The 20,050-nt window shown below is 45.8% G+C and overlaps 2 protein-coding genes and 1 pseudogene across 5 annotated transcripts in view; 1 reads left to right on the forward strand and 2 right to left on the reverse strand.

Annotated features, from left to right (window-relative positions):
• Window positions 1–683: 683 nt before the first annotated feature.
• On the reverse strand, window positions 684–2,100 carry Sh3bgrl3 (SH3 domain binding glutamate rich protein like 3). Its single transcript, XM_020158752.2, has 3 exons — window positions 1,929–2,100; window positions 1,271–1,438; window positions 684–1,134 (listed from the first exon to the last, which is right to left on the reverse strand). The coding sequence occupies exons 1-3, from the start codon at window positions 1,974–1,976 to the stop codon at window positions 1,069–1,071; spliced, it is 282 nt and encodes a 93-aa protein (XP_020014341.1). The 5' UTR covers window positions 1,977–2,100; the 3' UTR covers window positions 684–1,068.
• A 1,020-nt stretch (window positions 2,101–3,120) lies between these two features.
• Window positions 3,121–20,050, reverse strand: part of Cep85 (centrosomal protein 85) — a 34,561-nt gene continuing 17,631 nt past the window's right edge. For 2 of the 4 annotated variants that reach the window (XM_020158750.2, XM_074080912.1), the window contains 10 exons: window positions 19,436–19,569; window positions 18,938–19,055; window positions 18,023–18,208; window positions 12,528–12,680; window positions 12,178–12,332; window positions 11,060–11,153; window positions 10,092–10,142; window positions 6,780–6,887; window positions 5,255–5,480; window positions 3,121–4,853 (listed from right to left, as the gene is read on the reverse strand). In XM_020158750.2, coding sequence (XP_020014339.2) covers window positions 4,693–4,853; window positions 5,255–5,480; window positions 6,780–6,887; window positions 10,092–10,142; window positions 11,060–11,153; window positions 12,178–12,332; window positions 12,528–12,680; window positions 18,023–18,208; window positions 18,938–19,055; window positions 19,436–19,569 — 1,386 coding nt within the window. In that variant the 3' untranslated portion in view covers window positions 3,121–4,692. Of the gene's footprint in view, window positions 4,854–5,254; window positions 5,481–5,655; window positions 6,888–10,091; window positions 10,143–11,059; window positions 11,154–12,177; window positions 12,333–12,527; window positions 12,681–18,022; window positions 18,209–18,937; window positions 19,056–19,435; window positions 19,570–20,050 lie in introns of those variants that run through there. The other 2 variants (XM_074080911.1, XR_012450021.1) reach the window with 2 other exon arrangements.
• Window positions 14,369–14,897, forward strand: LOC109683083 (M-phase-specific PLK1-interacting protein pseudogene; annotated as a pseudogene).

Below are 20,050 nucleotides of genomic sequence, written 5' to 3' on the forward strand. Positions count from 1 at the left end.
GGGAAGGCTGAGGCCCAGCTGGGCCAGGGAGGAAGTCTGAGACTTTTCTTGGTAACTAGAGCCCCAGCTGGCGGACTTGGCCACTGGGTCTTTGTCCTCTGGGTTCCTCTTTCTTCCACGAAGGGCTAAGTGGATCCTGTGGAGGAGAGATCCCAGGGAGGGCATGGCCAGCCCCAGGTGGGATTACACTCAGGAGTCTCACTGTGCAAGTGTGCAGCCAGCAGGTAGCTGTGCACATACAGGTTCAGACCTGCAAATTCACGGGGATACTTTCTCCATAGTATGCACAAAGCCTCTGCCACATGACACCCATGTCCTCAAACTGACAGAACTGTGCCCACCCCCAAGACATACCCACACAAAGCCAGTCTGCTTCAAGACAGGAGGCACCCAGGGGGGCAGCCACATTCACTGTCAGGCATGCAATGATGCAGTGGACATCAGACATGCATAGGAACTGGAGGGTGGCCCAGCCACTGTCTCCAGAAACATCTGGTCCACACAGGCATGTGGTACCAGACATATATCCAAACACATGCACTACACACACACACACACACACACACACACACACACACACACACACACACACGACCCATGAACACAGCTTCAGCACAATCGCAACCAGCAGCCTTACCCAGGGCAGGGACCCCAGGATTCCTGGGCCACAACTAAACAGACACTGCCAGTGGAATGGGCATTTAATAGTCTCTAAGGTGCTCCCAGGAGGGGGACTGCAGGGCCTTTGGCAGAGCACTAGCTAATGGAACCAAGAGAAGTGCCCATTAGCCAGTGCCAGGCAGGGAGGCAGCCCCAAGGCGTGGCTGGAGACAGCTAGCCAGTATTGGGACTGTGGCTTAAGACAATTTCTGAGACTAATGGATAAGGAATGTTGCATTTGAATGGAGGAGAGGGAGCTATGGAGAGGGAGAAGGCTTGGATAGGGGGTAGAGACTCCAAGGTCAGAAGGTCAGAAATGACATGAGTTGGTCGCAAGGTCCTGGGCCAGGTAAGGTCTGAGGGGAGAAGGTGGTGTGGAGTCCAGTGAGGACTGTGGGCCCTTTCTGTTCAGGCCAGCTTCAGGAACTCCTGCAGTGTGTTCTGTTCCACGGCCTCCACGAAGAGCTCATAGTCCTGAGGGAGGAGGGTGGTCACCTTAGTGCAGGTTTAGGAGGCCTAAGTGTTTTGTCCAGGTCTGACTCTAGATGGGGGTCTTCCTATAATGTTCCCCCACCCCCCAAACCAACACCCCATCCCCTTGGGCCCATACCCCACAGTACTGGTCCCCGTTGACAATCTGGGGTGGGGTGGCCTTGGGGTTGCCTGCCAAGGCTCGCATCTCATCCCTCAGGGCGTTGTCCTGTGAGATGTCCACTAGCTGGTATTGGATTCGCTTCCCATCCAGGATGCGGGTCACCTCGCTCTGCTGGGACTTGATCTAGGGGCAGAGGGTGCGCAGGGTTAGTGGCCAGGTGAAGGATTTACTTGGGGAGGGGGAGGAGAGTTCTGCCCACGAGGACTTGGGAGGATGAGGCAGGCTGGAGGTGGAGCAGGATGAAAGAGGGACCACCACCACCACCGGAGGGATGAGAAAGAAGGAAGAAGGTAAAGTTCGGGCAGCAGCCGGGGGCAGGCCCTGCTGCAGAAATGCTCTCTCCATGCGCGATCAGTGGAGAGGAAGGGTGGGATAAAGACGGGTCGAGGAGCAAAGAGTAGGTGTCCAAGAGACGGGGAACGGGCATGGGCAGTTCATGGTAGGTCTGCTGAGGACCCGGGATGCCCGGTGGAGGGGCTTCGAATCGGGCTGTGCCCCTCACCTCGCCCCCGCCCCCCTGGCCCTCCTCTGTCGTGGGGGCGGGTCCCGGGCGCCGGGTTCGGAGCTCCGGGAGACGGCCCGGCGCTCTTCCCCGGCGCCGGCGCGCACTTACTTCGCGGGAGCCGGTGACCGATGTACTGTAGACGCGCAGGCCGCTCATGCTGCAGGCAGGCAGGCGGACGTGCAGACAGACGGAGGGGCAGTGGGAGCGGCAACTGCACGGCCTAGAGACGACGCGGCCGCGCTCGGGAGCGGTTTCCTTCCTGCTCCGCCCGCGAGTCACCGCTCTCGGGACCAATGAGCTGCGCAGGCGGGCGAGGCGGGGCCTGTACGACCCCGCCCCGTTCTCGCGGCCCCCTCCCTTCCCGGGTGTCCTCTGCCCCTGCGTGGCCCCCTTCAGCCTTTCCTGATCTGGGAGTCACGGTGTGAGGCTGGGGAGGGGCCAGATGGCAGGAAAGGCCGGGAGGACAAAGGAGGGTTTAGCCGAGGCCTCCCCAGCTCACCCAGGATTTAATACATCCAACTGCCGCCCTTGGTCTCCAGGAGTCGTCCTGTAAGTCACAGCTCAGCTTGAGACTCGGAGAACCCTTGCGCGTGTTTCACACCCAAAGTTCTTGGATAGGAAGCACACCAAAGAAGGGGCAGTTGCTGCCAAGAGATTTTCCCTAAAGCAACTGTCCGCTCAAGTGGGTTTAGACCAGGATGGGCGGTGGCAGGAAGCAGGTCCACACCCTCCAGGAGCCAAATGGACACTAAGGTAGATGCTGGTAGGATAGCTCTGCAAAATGTGGCAAAGGTTAGAACCAGCACTCAAGAGCCTGGACTCAAGCTGGCCCTTGTTAAACTACTGCTATTTTGAGAAAGAATTCAGGGAGTTCCAAGGGAGCAGGCTCTAGTAACTTTGAAGCCTTCACTCTCTGATGCAAGGCTTAGACAGGTAATGGCCCAGGAACCCAAGTCCTCTGAGATAAACAGTGCCTGCTTGACTCTGGGGAAGATACTTCCTCAGAAGCCACAGAAACCTGAAGGCCTCTAACTTCCTCTCTGAGGCCTGCTGAAACTTTCCAGTGACAACGTGCTCTATGACTCAGGGTAGCTTTGCCCAACAAAAAGTAGTGTGGGCAGAGATCTTATTTATCCCCAAAGAAAGAGAAGCAGAAGTGGCAGAGATATGGACATGAAGCCCAACCTGCCAAAAGTTCCTCCTTGCTGCTGCCTGGATCCAGCCTTTGGTTCCAACCATCCACAAGTGTGAGGAGTGGGGCTGGGGGATGGAGGTGATGTAAGGCTAGGGGAAACTGAAATGTTTATTAAATATTTTATTCTGTAATCAAAATAGGCAATACAAACTAGTTGACATAACAAAGAGGCATATAAATAACTGCTTATAAACTTTACAAGGAAAAATACCCGTGAGCATGGTGGCTGATCTCCCAACACAGGGTGGAGACCAACCAGGCAGCTCTGCTTTTAGGAGGCAGGAGCCCAGATGCTAAGAGGATGGCCAGCTGGGTGGGGTTGCTCTGAATGGAAGGGATAAGTCACTCCATAAATAAGACACAAACTTGTAAAAACACTTAAGGAGGCTCATTCAGTCCCTGGAGTGAAGTCCAGGATGCTGCAAACAGCTCAAAGCTTAGCACAAGTCTTGCCATAGCTGCCTCTGGGCTCCTGAACTGCTTTGCTCCCCCTACCCCCCAACACACACACACACACACACACACACACACAGCCCCTCCTTGGCCTGGCTCCAGGATTTAGAGGTGGCCTGGGGCTGGCCCAACAACCAGACATTAACAGTTGTGAGATGCTCCCTAAACTGGGAGGCAAGAAAAAACAGAAAGCAGAAGATCCAAAGACCTCAGAGAAACAATCCAACTAACGAAACACTGAAAACTGTACTTCAGAGCTGATCCATAGTGGGTACTCCAAACTCCCAAGAAGGCCAGAGCAGGAAAGGCAAATGCCTTCCCCCACAACATGAGAGAGGCACAGATCAGAGGGCTGGCAGAGGTTGCAGCCCAGGGGTATGGGGTAAGCAGCTTGACAACTGCTCTGTGGCCTTCTGGGTGAAAATTCTGCCTATGCCCAGAACCAGAGAAGAGTTTACACTCAAAGCCCAAGAAAATGGCTACCTGGAAGGCCTGAGAACAAAGGAGAAAGAGGCTATGCTGACCATATGGCCAGGGCTCCTGGGACACAGGGCAGCTGAGGAGTGGGATCTCCTAGAAAGATGGCTGACAGGCAGATTAAAGAGCCCGGGCTGTAATTTCTAGGCTCCCAATACTAGCGGGTCCTCTGCTAATGAGCAGATCACCCTGAGGCTTCTGTGAGAACAAGAGCCCTGAGGAAGAAGCAATGGAACTGAGCCTGAGAAAACCCAGAAAGCCAGCTCAGTTCCCAGGAAGGCTGGCACACAGGGCCTGAGAATTCTCAAAAAGGTCATTGTTACTCCTACTTGGTCTTTCCACACCCTTCTAATGAGTTCTGGACTATCAATAGGACCACAGTAAAGAGTGGGAATGAATGTGGACCTAACATAGAGGATGGAGAGAGGTGAGCAGTCTGTTGGTCTTTGATGTCAGCCTAGGGCTGGGAACAGTTTCTGAAGACTTTATCAGTTGCACCTGCTGAAGTTAATTAGTAACTCACCCTTGAAGGGTGAATTAAGATAACAGGATGAATATAACCAAACAAGGTAAAGCAAGGCAAGCTCCCTTCCCTCATCAGCCCTTGGCCCCAGATGCAGGTTCTCTCCTCTCCTCATCTCTGGGAGCAACAGGACGAGGCAGAATTGTCAGGGCAACCTGCTGCCTAGGGTCTCAGCAGCCCAGGTTCTCCCTGGAGAATAAAGCCTGGACTACCCCCCACATTCCTCACTGTGTAGCACAGTTTTCTCCCATGTCCTGGGCATATCTGTCCGACAAGGTGGTCCTTAAATCCTCAATGTCACGGTGCAGCTGTTGAACTTCTTCTAGTTTCCTCCTGATCACATCGGGCTTCTGCAAGTCTAGCTGAGTCCCTGGGTGCTGTGTGGCTGAGGAGGAGAGCATTTTAAGAGCGTTAGCAAGTCAGCTAGGAAACACTTCATGTGGAGGGGTAATATGGTCAGGTAGTTCCTGAGGCCCATAATCTAGGGTCTCAGGTACACCAAGCAAGTACTCTATACTTAGTTACACACCAAGGCCCAGGACATGACATTTTTGATAAAGCAACTGCAGACAGTGGGTTAATAACTTGCTACCTAAGGTCTGCTTTTTATTTGTTCTAAATGCAAATACCCTATAAGGATGCCCCTTTACAAAACACTTAATGAACACCTACTTTCTGAAACATACAAACTCTCAAAGATTCCCACATTATCCTAAGAATAAAGTTGGATGGGGGTGAAAGAATGAAACTCACTCTCACAAATCCCAGAGTGGCCTAAGAACTCACAATGAATGCCCAGAAGAAGGGAGAGATTTGGGTCGTGGCCCTGGGCTCTCTGGGTCACAATGCTACAGACAGCCTGCAGATCTTGAAGACAACTGGCCAACTCCTGGTGCAGCTCAAATGCCAGCTGGGCTGTGTCTGGTGAAGATGGGGACCCTGGTTGGGCCTGACGCAAGTGCTCCTGCAGCGTCAGATTCTTCTCAATCAGGTCCTGGTTTTGCACTGAGAGCTGAACAGACAGGTGGGTAAGCCCATTACCCCAGGCACCCAGGGAGAGGCAGAGTATCTGTGCATGTGAGTGCGAGTGGGTGTGGATACCTGTGTGGAGAGGAAGTATGAGTCACAGGGAATATCCCTCTTCCCCACCCCTACCCATGCCCCCTCTCCCGCAACGCCCCCAATACCAGGCCCAGATCCTCCTGTGGGTAGGTTTGGCCCATAAGGATCCAACATTGGAAAGGAAGTTGCTCCCAGCAGGCTCTGAGTCACCAGCCTCCAGGTTTCTGTCCAGGAACCAGAGAAGATGCTCCGCCCCTAGAACTCTATCTGAAGCCAGTCCCTCAGCCAACTCTGTTAGCCAGGCTATTAGAGATGGCTTAATGTGAACAGTGAAATCTGAGGAGACACTGGTTTCAATCTCTCCCTGCCACCCTGACAAAAGTGGCCACCAGCCAGCATGATCACAGGCTGTCAGAGGAATAAGGGGGTAAGGAAAATAGTATGACAGTTAGTGGCTGCCCGGTGTGGGGCTGGAGAAGGTGAAGACCTGAGGATTCAAAGCCTAAAAGTATCCTGCCTTTCCAAATCCTCACCTCAGTGCACTTAGGCTTTACTATACAGACCAGTTATTCATATACGTCTACTTCTATCACTCCCTCTTCCTCACAGTTTAATCCATCTACTTCCCTCCTTATCTCTATTCTGTCTTAAAGACTGAATAGTGTTCCTCTTCCAGTTCCAGTCTTCCACCCACACTGGGCTATGTGACAATCCTTGCATTTGGCCAGTAAACTTGATGGCCTCCTGCTGACAACTCTATTTACTGCATGAGGATCACCAAACCAAGTCTTTTTTGGGAGCAGGGGGAGAAATGGGGCTGAGATGGGTCTCACTATGTGGCCCAGGATGGCCTGAAACTATGTAGCCCAGGCTAGCCTCCAACTCCCAAACCTCCTACCTCAGCCACCCAAGTGTTGAGATTACAGGCATGTGCCATTAGGTCTGGTTTCCTCAGTTTTCTTGAACCCTCCCTCTGCAACCCCACAAACCTGTAGCTGCAGGAAGACAAAAGGACAGAGAATGATTTCCCACATCTGAAAAGCATTCCTGGGTAATTATGGCCACTTTAAAACAGGCCTAGGGCCTTTAACATAAAGGATGATGCAATGTACCTTCCCACTGCTCTTCTCAAAAAGTTCAGTAAGGGCTCCTCACACACTGGGCTCTTGTAGGCACAGGGATGGGGAAAGCAAACAGAGAAATCAGGTATGAGGAGTCTGTATGAAAAGGCCTGGCTAATGCTGCTCACCTCCTTCACTGCTGTGCGTAATTGCTGCAAGGCCGTCTCCCTCCGCTGGGCCTCCTCTCTTAGGGCCTGGCTTGTTCCTTCTTCTTGAGCCACTTCTTGTTCTAGGCTCTGAACCCCACGGCAATGTGTTGAGGAGAGCACACCAGAGTAACAAGTCTGGTTCAGACCATATCGCCTCTGGCCTGGACTATATAGTAAAATCCCACCCTAACCTCACACTGATGTTAAGAAATTATTTTAGAAGAGGCCAGATCTGTGACTTCCCATTTAAACCCACTGATGGCCCCTGATCACATGCTGAATTGAGGCCAGTTTCTTAGCAGGACCTTCTAGCAAAGCATCCAGCTCCTATTCACTTTCCCATCTATCTCTTCACTCCTACACAGGCTCAACTCCAGTCACATGAATGACTAGCCTCATCCCCGAAGTTTCCAGCTGAGGCTCCAGTTCCAAGTCCTTTGCTTGCTCCTCTTATGTTTTTATGCTCTGTCTAAGGTTTCTGAGCCTTCTTCAATCTGCAAATCAGATCTCAACCAATCCTAATCCCACCCTGTCATTCATGCCTCCATCATGGCTCTTAAGTGTATCTGCTTAATATTCTGTTGGCTGTACAGATAAATATTCCTTCAATTTGAACACAACCTTTTTTTTTTTTTAATTTTATTTTGTCGTTTTTATATTTACTCACGTGTATACATTGTTTGGACCACCTATGCCCTCTACCCCCTTCCCAGCAGAACCTGTTCCGCCCTCTTGTTCTCCAATTTTGTTGAGAACCTGACTTTTTCAATGCAGAAAATACCATTCAGTTGAGTTCAGTATTTATTGAGCTCTTACCATGGCAGGCACTGAGAAAACTGAAAAATACAAACAGCCCCTGACTTTGAAGAGCTAATAGTCAAATGCATATAACAATACTGTGTATGCTATGCTTCTGAAAGAGGTGGAAAAAGGAGAGTACATTCATAGGCACCTAATCTGGTGAGTAGTGTGATATGTGAGTATGCAGGAATGGTCATGGTCAGAGAAGGAAATGTTTAAAATTTTTTTATCTTCTTGCCTCTCATTTTATTTATTCCAATCTCAATTTTGATTTGAACAAATAAGTATAGTTAAAAATGTTTCCCATTCTGTATTAATAAGAAATGTAAATATCAGACTGGGGTTCTGTAGAGTAAATGCCTAGCATCAGAGAAACTAGGTTCAATAAAAACTGCCACGGAAAATTCCTCACAACTACAAAATATCAAAAATGATGGTAATGAACCACCTTATTCTTATTCTAGCAAATCTACCAGAGATTTTAATTTGCCTATATAGTCTCAGCATGGGTAAATGTTAGGCTTTGAGCTGGGGGTGTGGCTTAAGCGGTAGTGCGACAGCCTAGCAAGGGCAAGGCTAGTACTGCCAAAAAAGAAAGAAAGAAAAAGATAAAATGTAAAATGCTGGGCTTAGAGCTAGAAGTACAGCTCAATGGTAGAGCAGGTACTTGGTATGCATGAGGTCCTGGGTTCAATCCCAAGCACAAATTAAAAATAAATAGCTGGTGCTAGTGGCTCACACCTGTAATCCTAGCTACTCAGGAGGCAGAGATTAGCAGGATCTAAATTTGAAGCCAGCCCAGGCAAATGGTTGGTGAGACTCTATTTCGAAAATACCCAACACAAAACAATGCTGGTGGAGTGACTCAAGTGGTAAAGTACCACCCTACCAAGCATGAGGCCCTGAGTTCAAACTTCATACCACCAAAAAACATAAATAAGTAAAAATAAAATAAATAAATAAAATGTTGGGCCTTTTAAAACATTGTGGAACTTCAGAGTTCCAGGACACTTACTTTGAGAGCTATCAAAAACTCTACTAAACCAAATGTGGTGGTTCACTTCTGTAATCCCAGCTACTCAGGAGGCACACAGAGGTAGGAGGATCATAGTTTGAGGCCAGCCCAAGCAAAATGAGACCCTATCTCAAAAAACAAAATCAAAAGGGCTGCGGGCATGGTTCAAATAGTAAACACCAGTAATATAGCAGGCCAACTTTAATCCCCAATACTGGAAAAAAACAAAAACTGGCATTTTAAATGGGTATATGACATGCTTACCACATGTGACTATCTCCTTACAGGACTTGAAAGAGGTGAACTAAATAAGACATAGCCCAACCCACACAATGGCAAGAATCAGGACTGCAGGCTTCTGCTGTTCCTTAGAGTAAGCGTGTTTCATGGGTTTGGTGTGAAAACCTCTTGTGAATCCAAAGAGAAACTGCTTTACTCTGAGTAAGAATACTCACACTCTGGAGATTCCAAGATGGCGGCTAGAGGGAGGAAGCAGAAAGCGTGCCTCCTAAAGTAAAATCTTGATGAATACTCCCACTCTGGTTCAAAATAGAAATCAGGAGCCATCTTTGGTTTTTCCCTATTCTTCAACACCCTACATCCTGTCAGTCACTGATTCCTCTCTTAAAAGCCACTTAAATCTGTCCCCTCACATTTTTTCCCTGTTATGTTGTCACATTCCCTCATCACCTCACTAGAACTTCTGCAACAATCCCGACTATGTATCTCTCCAGGCTGCCAATCTTCCATATTCAAGCCTGAGTTGCAAATGTGACCACATCACTAGAGTCCTATCATCTCCTAAAGATCAAAAGCTAACATAGTTGGATAGACAAGACCCTCTTAGAGCCTAGAATGCCCAGCTCTCCACTTACCACCTTAAAATGAATAGTCATGTGCTGCAGAAGGATATTTTGATCAGTGATGGATTGCATACACAACAGTGTTCCCATAAAACACGGTCTAGGGACACAGTGTTTTACCTTGTCTAAGTGTACTCTATGATGTTCACACAGTGATAAAATTACCTAAGAACACATTTCTCAAAATGTATCCCCACTGTTAGGTGGTACATGACTATTTCAACAGTATCAAACTACTTGCAGGTCCATATTCAAACAATGCCATTTCATGTCTCCATGTCCCTCCTATTAGAATTCTATTAGTATCCTATCCAGCTCCTTTTGCCTTAATTCTTTCTCATCCTTCAAGCATCAGGATCTCCAGAAACTTGTCCTTGACCTCTGACTCTCCTCCAACTAACTCTAATGTGCACTGCTCTCACAGCACTGTGCTGAACTCCTAATGTTTGCCTTCCCAAAAAGACAGTAAGCACAAAAGCACTGACCAAGTTTTTCTTCTAATATCCCTACCACCAAACAAATCACATGGCAGAGAATAAAACAAAATGTAGCTGAATTCTAGTGTTCCTATCATTAAGACCTATCCACCACATCTCAAAGACTCCTGCTCACCTGTACTTGGGAGCACAACTGATCCATCTTCTGCTGTTGCTTCTCCACAATCTGAAAAGCAAAGTTATCAAGGAAGGGTGCAAGTATAAGGGTGATGGTGAGGTCAAAGGGCAAGAGGCTACATCAGGATCTATGGTCTAGTTATCAGTTCCACTACTATAGCCCATTAATTGTGAGCCCAGAGTAAAGACTTGTTAATTTTACCTACAAAAATCTAATTCGGATCCTGGCTATCTAGTTTCACATATTCTTGTGATTACTGTGTTCCAACTACATAGAAACTTACATAGGAATGTAGTATGGACCAATGACTACCACTAGGGGAATGGGGACCCTCACCTTAATGACTGCAGATCAGTGGAACTAACTTTAAACATAGCCAGTGCATATTGTGGTGTTGTGGAAAATGACATGGCTAAAAATTCAGTTTAATGAACCCTACTCTATCGGACTGTAAGGGTTCTTGGTTTTAGTCACACTGATTATCCAAAGAGAGACCCTGAGCAGTCCCAGCTTCCTGTTCCTCAAGAACAGTGGTTTTCCAAATCACTTCTAGTCTTCTTTTTGGCTAAGCTATAATCAGTCTTACCAGCTGGTCTTTAGATCCCCTATCTCTGCTAAGTTGAGAATCAGGCCACCTCAATGGATAGAACTCTGACCAATACAAGCAGGTCTTCAAGGACCTGAGCCAATGACCAAAGTGCATAAAGCTCTATTTTGGGTTATCCAGTCTGGATGTTAAGAAATATGTTCCCCTAACTTTTGTCTAGTCCTGATGAGTAGCTTGCTCATCATAAAGTTAGATGTCTAACATGCAAACTTACTATGTAGGGGTAACTTCTCAGAAAAAAGCTCTCAATAGCAGATCCTAGGTGGCCCAAGACCAGGAATTCATAGTCCCTCCCCAGTACACAATCTTCTTTTTCCAACCAGTCTACCCCTTTTATGACCTGGACACCCTCAGTCACCTTTCGGAGAGAATCACATTCCTTCTGCCAGGACTCTGCTTCCACGTTGGGACCTTCTCCACTGGCTTCCTCCACAGATTGCTTATCTTGCAGGCTAAAAGACAGTGTCTTCATCTAGAACTCTGAAGTCAGAAATATGTGGCTTTGACTCCTGGTTCAACTATTTACTATATTTTTAGGGCAAGACACTTACTTAGGCCACAGCTGAGGATGATGTTTTGAATCTACTCGGTATATGTCAGTTCTCTTTCCTAGAGGCCAGAATCTATTTAATGTGCCATCAATTCTTCTTGCCAGAAGCGTATTTTGATAGTTTAAAAAAAAAAACCCATCACACATATTTAGACTATAACTAGAAATTTTGGAAAATACAAAAGAACTCCTTTTTCCTTGGCATGTATAGTCTATAGCACAGCCAAGTTTGTTTCTTAACTCTGCTTCTGACTCCAACCAATGGCCTCCTCCCATGGGCCCTCACAATTTCTTCCAGCATGGCCCATCTGCAGGGACACTGTGGTTGAATATAGAATGAAAGATCTGATCTACCCATTAGAAACTAGGTTTAGTCCAAGAGGCTGTTGAAAAACAGCCATCATTTTCAAAAATTGCTATTAATATGGAGGAGCTCCCAAGACACTCTGAGAGTACATTATGACATCTTGTTTTGTTCTCAGAACTTTTCCTGGAAATAGAGAGCAATTCCTAGGGCTAAGGAGAAACAGATGCTTCTGGAAGTCTTTAGCTTACAAGGTTCAAAATGTGGATAACCCCGAGACCTTAGTACCAGGATCTACTCCTGAAAATAAAACACATGCCTCATTTCTAGTTTATAAGGATTTTCATTCATCCAACTTATATACAATCAAAGATTATTATATTCTAGGCAATGGGTTGGATCCTTGCAAAGAATACAATGATAGGACCCCTCTGTACCCTTGCCCCATCCTCAAAATATATTCTCTGCCCATAAGCAGCTTTCCTATTATTCACAACCAAAGAAAACAAAGCTCAAAAAAGTAAAGGGGTTTGCATATTCACTCAAAGTGATACAGACATACAAGGGGGTAGCTACGAACCCAGCTCTCTCCTCCTGTTCTCAGTCCCAAAGGGATATTTACCTATGTCTGATGGAGGAACATTCTGCTTCTCTCTGTCTCAGACTTTCCAGCTGTACCTCCTTCTCTTTGCAGGTTGCCTGGGTCTCCTCCAACAAACTCTCTAGCTCAGTCACTTTCTCCTGTAGCTCTGTGCTCTTCAACTCAGCATCCTTAAGCTAAGAGACAGGATCCCATGCTTAGGTCAATAAGCCAAGAAAGACTGAATAAGTACCTCAAAAAATTTCCAGTCTAGTTGTAAATTGTTAATCTAGACATGACTTCTTTAGGATTTTCCTTTCAGGAAGCCACAGAAAATCCCCCTGCCTGGCCACTCCCAGTTTGCTCTGGGTATGATTAGAGATTGCTGCTACCTGCTGGCTCTGTTTCTGATGGTCTTCCAGAGTAGGCAAGTCAGCCAGGTAGCGCTCCAAGGTCTCAATACGCTGCTGCTTCTCCCGGTTTTGCTCTGATTCCTTCTGACATTTCTTTTTCAAATTATTGATATGTTTGTCACGGCCTTTGACCTAGGGAAAGAAATGCCATATGTTGGTCTCCATTCACTTCTCTAGGATCCGAACTTTTTTCAAAGCGACCACTGTCTCTGCCCTTGGGACTATGAATGTTGTTGTACTTCAATGAAAGCAGAAAGCTAATCAAATTTTGCCATTTTGGATTTTGAACTGCAGAGTTTATAAACGTTCTAGTCAAAGGTATGGATGAAGGGCTCTGGTAGTACTTCGGCAGTAAAATAAAGAATTGTCTGGTAGGTTTCTGGAGGTAACCTCTATGCCCTTGGAATTTTCTTAGGACACCAAGTGTGTTTGTTATACATAGAAGGTCAGAGCCCACCACAAATAAATTTATGCTAACAAGATGACTCAGAAATGGGGCTGGTCACTAGAAAGTTATAACTCATTGAGTATAACTTCCTGCAGGGAGGGAAGAGGGAAAGGAATGGGGCCTACATAATGATGATATAATAAAAACTCTCTGAACATCTAAGCCCATGAAGCCTCTGAAGCATCCTGCTGGTGAACATATGGATGTACTGGGAGGGTCACACACCTATTCCCTGAGGAGATGGCACTGCTTTCAGGACCCTCTCAGACCTTACCCTGTGTCTTGCTTCATCTGGCTATTCCCAAATTCTAATAATATCATAATCAGGCTGAGCACAGTGCTGTGTACCTGTTAATGCCAGCTATAGGAAGCTGAGGCAGGAGGATCACTTGAGCCCAGGAGTTTGAATTCAGCCTGGGCAACATTCTCAGACTATGTCTCAAAATAAGAAAAGAGGGCTGGAAGCATGGCTCAAATGGTAGAGTTCCTGCCTACCAAGCATGAAGTCTTGAGTTTAAACTTGGTATTGCCAAAAAAAAAAAAAAGAGAGTGAGAAGAGGAGTAAGGGGAGGGGAAGGAAAGAAAAAGAATACCCAATACTGTAATTATTCAAGGGAATTATTGAACCTAAAGAGGTCATCAGAACCCCTGGATTTATTGTCAGGTGGTTGGAAGAATGGATGGCCTGGGAACCCCAGAACTTGCAGTAGGAGTCTGAAGTAAGAGCATCTTTTTTTTTTTTTTTTTTTGGAGGTACTGGGGTTTGAACTCAAGCCCTCACACTTGCTAAGCACTTACCACTTTAGTCACTCTGCCAGCCCTTTTTTTGTCATGGGTTTTTTTCGAGATAGGGTATCAAGGAACTATTTGACTGAGGTTGGCTTCCAACTGCAATCCTCCTGAGTAGCCAGGATTACAGCATGCGCCACCAGGGCCTAGTGACACTATAAATTCTTTGAGAGGAAAGGCTATGTCTATTTCGGCAAATATCACAGCTCTAAAGCATAGCACAATGTTTGGCACAGAACAGACACTAATAAAGAGCTGTTGAATTGTGACTTTTTCTTCTTTGACTCATAAGCAAAGAAGTTGGGGGAGCAAGAGAAAACAGAAAACATGAGGCAGATAACTGATGTCAAAGAGGAGACAAAGGTCTACTTTCATCCAAAAACATGATAGTACTAAGACCGATTTTTGAAAATCAGCCAAAACCTTTACCCCAGGTCTAATCTGTAACCACCAGGCTCTAACCCTGTGACTCTCACATTTCAGTTTACATCAGAATCATCTGGATAGCTTACTGAAAATGCTGCTAAACCAATTTCAGATTAAAAAACAAAAAGGGAAGAACACACTAGTGAGATCTGTGACTATGCACCAACCAAATTTTTGACCCCTGACTCCTCTTTACCCTGGCCCAGGGATAGGAGGTTGGGGTAGCAGGAGCAGCTTCTGGGGTACCCTAGGCAGGGGCAGACAGAAGCAATCCTCCCCTCCAGATGAGTAGGGGAGTCTGCACCACAGGCTGCCTCTCCATGAAGCTTCTGGCTGCTGGGGCGAGGTGGGAGGGATGGCGGGGTGGGTGGAGGAAGGAAGTTAGGATCTCTGTGCCCAGGTGGCTATCCTGGCTCCTACTCTAAGTCCCCCACAGGGTTCCAGCAGCAATTCTGCTACTCCCCAAGGCAGCAGACCTACCCCCAAGGTTCTGCAAGGACAACTACACCATTTGGCAGGGTGTGGTAGAAAAAAAAGAATGTCTAATGAGTTGGAAAGTTATTTCAAGGCTTCAATGCTTGAAGACCCTTAGGCTGGCCTAGAACCAGTATCTATAGTAGATATAAGCCAACAATTCAGCAATACTTATGACATTCACAGGTAAAAAAAGAAGATACTTTTGTTAACATTTCTGAAATTCAACTGGAAGCTTCACGTGTCAGAACACCTTGGAAAGAACTTTTATTTGTGTAATGAAGTTAACTGTGAATAACTGACTTTGACTAATTATTAGTAGGGCCTTCTTAGTATTTCTCATCATATCTAGTGTTGATATTAGAGAAGACAGGAAAATTTACAGTATTTAGCTGTCTGAAAGTCTGAAAGTACCTACTATGTTTAGAAAAATTACAATTTCTATATATTTCACTTTCCTGGTTATATGATGAACATTTGTCTTAATGTTTTTCCAATGCTTTAAAATAAAACAATTTGTCTTTCTAAAAAAAAAAAAATTATCTCTTCTCCCTTCTAAAACGTTTAAAAAAATGACAGGAAGGAAATGATTAACTTTAAAAAAGATAAGGAGAGGAGACAAAAACATGTGAGGGATGCGGCTCAAGCAGTAGAGCACCTGCCTAGCAAGCACAAGGTCCAGAGTTCAATCCCCAGTACCACAAAAAAAGAGAAAAAAAAAAAAAAAGTATGTGAGATTTTTAACAGAGGGACATAAATGATTTGAGGCAGAAGAGTTATAATCTGCAGTGGGAGTTACAGACAACATGGAAAACAATGTGCCCTAGAGACTCCATACTTGAAGCTAAATAAAAATCTATGTACTGCCAGGCTCTGGTAGCTCACTCCTGTAATCCTAGCTACTCAGGAGGCAGAGATCAGGAGGATCAAGGTTCAAAGCCAGCCCAGGCAAATGGTCTGTGAGACCCACAAAAAAGGGCTGGTGGAGTAGTTCAAGGTATAGGCCCTGAGTTCAAACTCCAGTACTGAAAAAGAAAAAAAAAGATATCTATGTACAACTGGGCATGGTGGAGCATGTTTGTAATCCCAGCACTCAGGAGGCTGAGCAGGACAGGAGATCATGAGTTCAAGGCCAGCCTGGACTACACAATTAGACCCTGTCTCAAAAAACCCTCCTTGAAAACCCTCCCCCAAAATAATCTATGACAAAATTCTTAAGAATTGGGATTCTTAAGATTGGGATTCTTAAACCCAATCTTCTCTCAGCACCAAGAATCTAAAGGCCAAAACCATTCCTGCTCCCAGGCTCACCACCAGGCAGCAGGTTGAAAATTCTCTTCTAGACAAATATGGAAGATATTGACATTTGAGAGTTTCCAAGGGAAAAGAGCAGTCTAAGTCTAATGACCTTAAAATGAAGTCCATGAGGTAAGCTTCTACCACCATACCCAGCCTGCTCTTTCTACTGGGGAGTGTGTGTGTGTGTGTGTGTGTGTGCACTGGGGTTTGAACTCAGGGCATCATGCTTGCTATACAGTCACTCTTACCACTCCTCCAGCCGTTTGTGTTAGGTTTTTTCAAGATAGGGTCTCAAGAACTATTTGCCTGGGCTGGCTTTGAACCGCAATCCTGATCTCTGCCTCCTAAGCAGCTAGGATTATAGGTGTGAGCCACCAGTGCTTGGCCTTTTGGCTTGTTCTTTGAGAAAGGGTCTTACTAACTTTTTGCCTATGTTGGCCTTGAACTGCAATCCTCCTATCTCCATCTCCCAAGGAGGTGGGATTATAGGTATGAGCCACCTTGTCTGGCTCACTCGTCTTTTTAAAGGCTGAGTGTCCATTTATTCAAGTCTAACCAAAAGACACCAAAACAGGAGGAAAAAAATAAAGTCTGAGAAAAACAAGAAACACTGTAAGCAGATACAGACATCCCAAAAAGCTATAATCAGTATTTTTGGAGAAATAAGATGTGGCACCCATGAAACAAAAGCAGAGTTTATCAGAAAGTGTGAGAAGAGCATATGATTCAGAAATACAGAGGTATGTACCAGAGAAAAGAGGAGTTGAGGATGATAACTAGGTGGAGCTGAGCTGGGACACAGAACTACTAAGTTTCATTATAAACCTATTGATATTTGGTTATCTAATTTAGATACATACATTATTTTTTAAAACTTCCTTTTCCAACAAAGCCTCTAAGTCCTTGCTGTACTAATGGTACCAACATCACTTGGGAGGTTGTTAGGAACACAGACTCTTGGGTGCCCATCCTCTCCCAGAACTAGTGCAGGATATAAATTTTTTAAAAGATTCCAAAATGATTCTTTTTTGGGAGTTCTGGGGCTTGAACTAAGGGTTTTGCAAGTGCTCTACTACTTGAGCCATACCCCCATTCTCTCAAGTGATTCTTTTATTTATTTATTTTGGCGGCACTAGGGTTTGAACTCAGGGCCTCACACTTGCTAGGCAGGTGCTCTTAGTGCTTGAGCCACTCTGGCAGCCCTTTTTTATGAAGGGTTTGTTTTGAGATAAGGTCTCAAGAACTATTTGCCCGGGGCTGGCTTTGATCCTCAATCCTCCTGATCTCTGCCACAATTATAGGCATGAGCCAATGGCACCTGGCTCAAGTGATTCTTAAGTACACTGAAGTTTGAAAAGTTAGGCATGGTCATGCAGGTCTGAAGTTCCAGCTACTGAGAAGGCTGAGGCAGGAAGATTGCTTTAGCCCAGAAGTTTGAGGCCAGCCTGGGCAACAAAGTAAGAGTCAGTCTCAAAAGTTTGAGAAGCACTGCTCTAGTTGATTTTGATATAAGTGATCTAGAACTAAACATTGCTAAACTGGTTTCTCAACAACATGTGCTTCAGAGAAAGCTCTGAATTAGAAATACCAATAACCAAAAGATTTAAAAACCAGTTTTTCCAGAAATGACCAATACTGCTCTAAGGCAATTGTATCTAGCAGCATGCACGGAGTCTGTCTCTACTTTTAAGGTAGGATGAGGAGAAACTAGACTGAATGGTATAAATTTAAACATCTTACAACAGTGCCATCTGATATGACTGGCCAGGTTGATTTTTCACCCCAGTCAGCTGGCGGCACATCACAACCTGGGACACTGAGGGATAACACAACTTTCCCTGACTGTTGTTTTGTGGAGATGAAGCAGAAAGGAGTTCCACTTTTAGTAGATAGGTCCTATGTGAGGAGTAATGAAGGATCTCACCTAATTGACTTCTTCTGGTTCCAGGAATGGGGCTAGAAACAGTGCAGGCTGTTGGCAGAGAGGGCTGACTGCCAACTACTTTGTAGTTTAGACAGCCATCAGCTCCTCACTCACCCTTTCTTCCTGTTTCTTCCCCTCCTCTGAATGCTTTTGTAGTGTCACTTTGAGAGACTCCCTAATGAGCTGGACTTCAACTTCGGAAGTAGAAAGTTTCTTTTCAAGCTCCATCTTTTCTTTGCTCAAGGCTTCTGTCTTCTGTGCAAACTGAGCACGTAAGAAAGTGTTCTCTCGCTGCAGTTCCTGACAAAAAGATTCTTAATGTGCAACTGTTCCCTATTCTTATGATCCCCTGTACTCCCCTCCACTTAGGCAAGTATTTCCTCCTTCTTGGACTTCAATTTTTTTCCATCAGTAAATTAGAAGAACAACTAGATTTTTTACCTAAGGGCCTTTCCCACCCTTAAACATTCTAATTCTATGAGATGGGATACCACCTTAACAGGCCAGTACTATAACCAACTACTTATCACTCAAAAGCCCAAGTTGCAGAAGCTTGGCCCACAAAGCAGGTTTCTTCTCAAGTTCTCAACCCTCACTAGACATTGACCTCAGTGAGAATATGGTTTTCTACAGCTGCTCCTAGACATAAAAGAATAAAAATGAGAACAGTACTAAGTCCCCCATTGCCTCTATTTCTCCCTCCATTTGGCCAGTGTTAACAGATTAAGACTTCTAAGATCACCTAATGCTAGGGCTTTATTATCTATCTTGCTCTGCCTTCCTTTCCTCTCAAATATGTCCTGACACCAAGGCATATGGACTTTTGCCCATTTCTCCACTCAAGCCTTTTCTATTCTCACAAAGGCCCAGAAAAGCATGCTTTACAATTAAAATGTTTACATTTTGAGGGCAGGGGATGCCTATGTTGGCTTGATCCCTTTTGTATCTCTGAGATATCTAATGGTGCCAAGCACGGGGAAAACACTTGAATTATGATAAGCAGAATGCTGGCCTGGCCCCAGTGCTTACCTGCAGCCTCACCAAGCAGACATCCCCAAAGGGGGCAGGGCGGCCCAAAAGAGCACCATGAACTTGTAGTTCACTCTCTCGCACTTTCTGTTCCAGCTGAGAGATGTGTTTCCTCTGCCTGCAAAAGCCAACAAATTCAGAACTGAGGTCCTGACACTAACCTCTTTACACTATAAGCCCCTTTCCTTAGACAGATGGGAAACAATCCCTACTATGAAAGCAAAGACCCTGATTCTAGACATCACATTTTGCTGAAGAAGGAAGAATAAATGAGAAAATGACTGAGAGAAATGAGAGGCAAGCTGTAATGATTCAGCCACTCTTTGTAGGCACTCCCTAGAACCCCTACAGAAACCACAAGAGTCCTATGTCAGATATCAACCTGGCTAAGGGCCTAAACAGAAGGGGGTGCACTGCCCTTGTGAAGAGCTCACTGGGTGTCCTAAGTGAGGCCTGGGAGAGCAGAGCCTGGCCTTGCAACCCTCCTTGCCATCTTACTTGTCAATGAGGAGCTCTTTTTCCTTCAGAAGGTGTTCATTACTATTTAAGATGCTGATCCATTGTGCTGGTTCTAAGGTGGGTAGTAAAGGAGCAAAAGCAGCAGGATGATGGCAGATGGCTCCATTCTGAAGCTGGAAAACAAACAAGCCAAGGGATTTGATCTTGACCATCACCACCTGAAAATACCTGAGCAGTACACAGCTAGGTCTGGAGTCAAGGCCCAGTTTGGCTCAGCCTGACAAAGCCAATGCTTATGAAATAATTTTAGCTCTGATGCATGACTGGAAAGAACCTGCCAGGGAGATTTCTGCCAACTAAACGTTCTCTGTTCAGAAAGGCTTTAGTTTCTAAGGTCAGTTATCATTTATTATCTGGCAACAGAGGTAAACTAGAAGGTAATAGGTCCTCAGCAATCAAGGAAGAATATGCTTTGTTCTCTTCTTTCCCACTCTTTAATAGCACAAGGACTTTTTTGGTGGTACTGAGGTCTGAACTCAGAGCTTTGTGCTTGCAAAGCAAGCCACCCTTCCAGTCCACTCTGTTCTGGTTATTTTGGAGATTTGGGGAGGGGGGGGGTCCTCTCAAACTATTTGTCCAGATTGGCCTTGATCT

This window comes from Castor canadensis, chromosome 7, assembly GCF_047511655.1.
Source record: "Castor canadensis chromosome 7, mCasCan1.hap1v2, whole genome shotgun sequence".
Lineage (NCBI taxonomy): Eukaryota > Metazoa > Chordata > Mammalia > Rodentia > Castoridae > Castor > Castor canadensis.

Excerpts from the sequence above, each read along its gene's own strand:
- Sh3bgrl3 (XM_020158752.2), bottom strand. The coding sequence starts at position 1,976 with ATGAGCGGCCTGCGCGTCTACAGTACATCGGTCACCGGCTCCCGCGAA. Across the intron at positions 1,439-1,928 it reads CGGTCACCGGCTCCCGCGAA|ATCAAGTCCCAGCAGAGCGA; the intron begins GTAAGTGCGCGC and ends CTCTGCCCCTAG. Across the intron at positions 1,135-1,270 it reads ACGGGGACCAGTACTGTGGG|GACTATGAGCTCTTCGTGGA; the intron begins GTATGGGCCCAA and ends CTCCTCCCTCAG.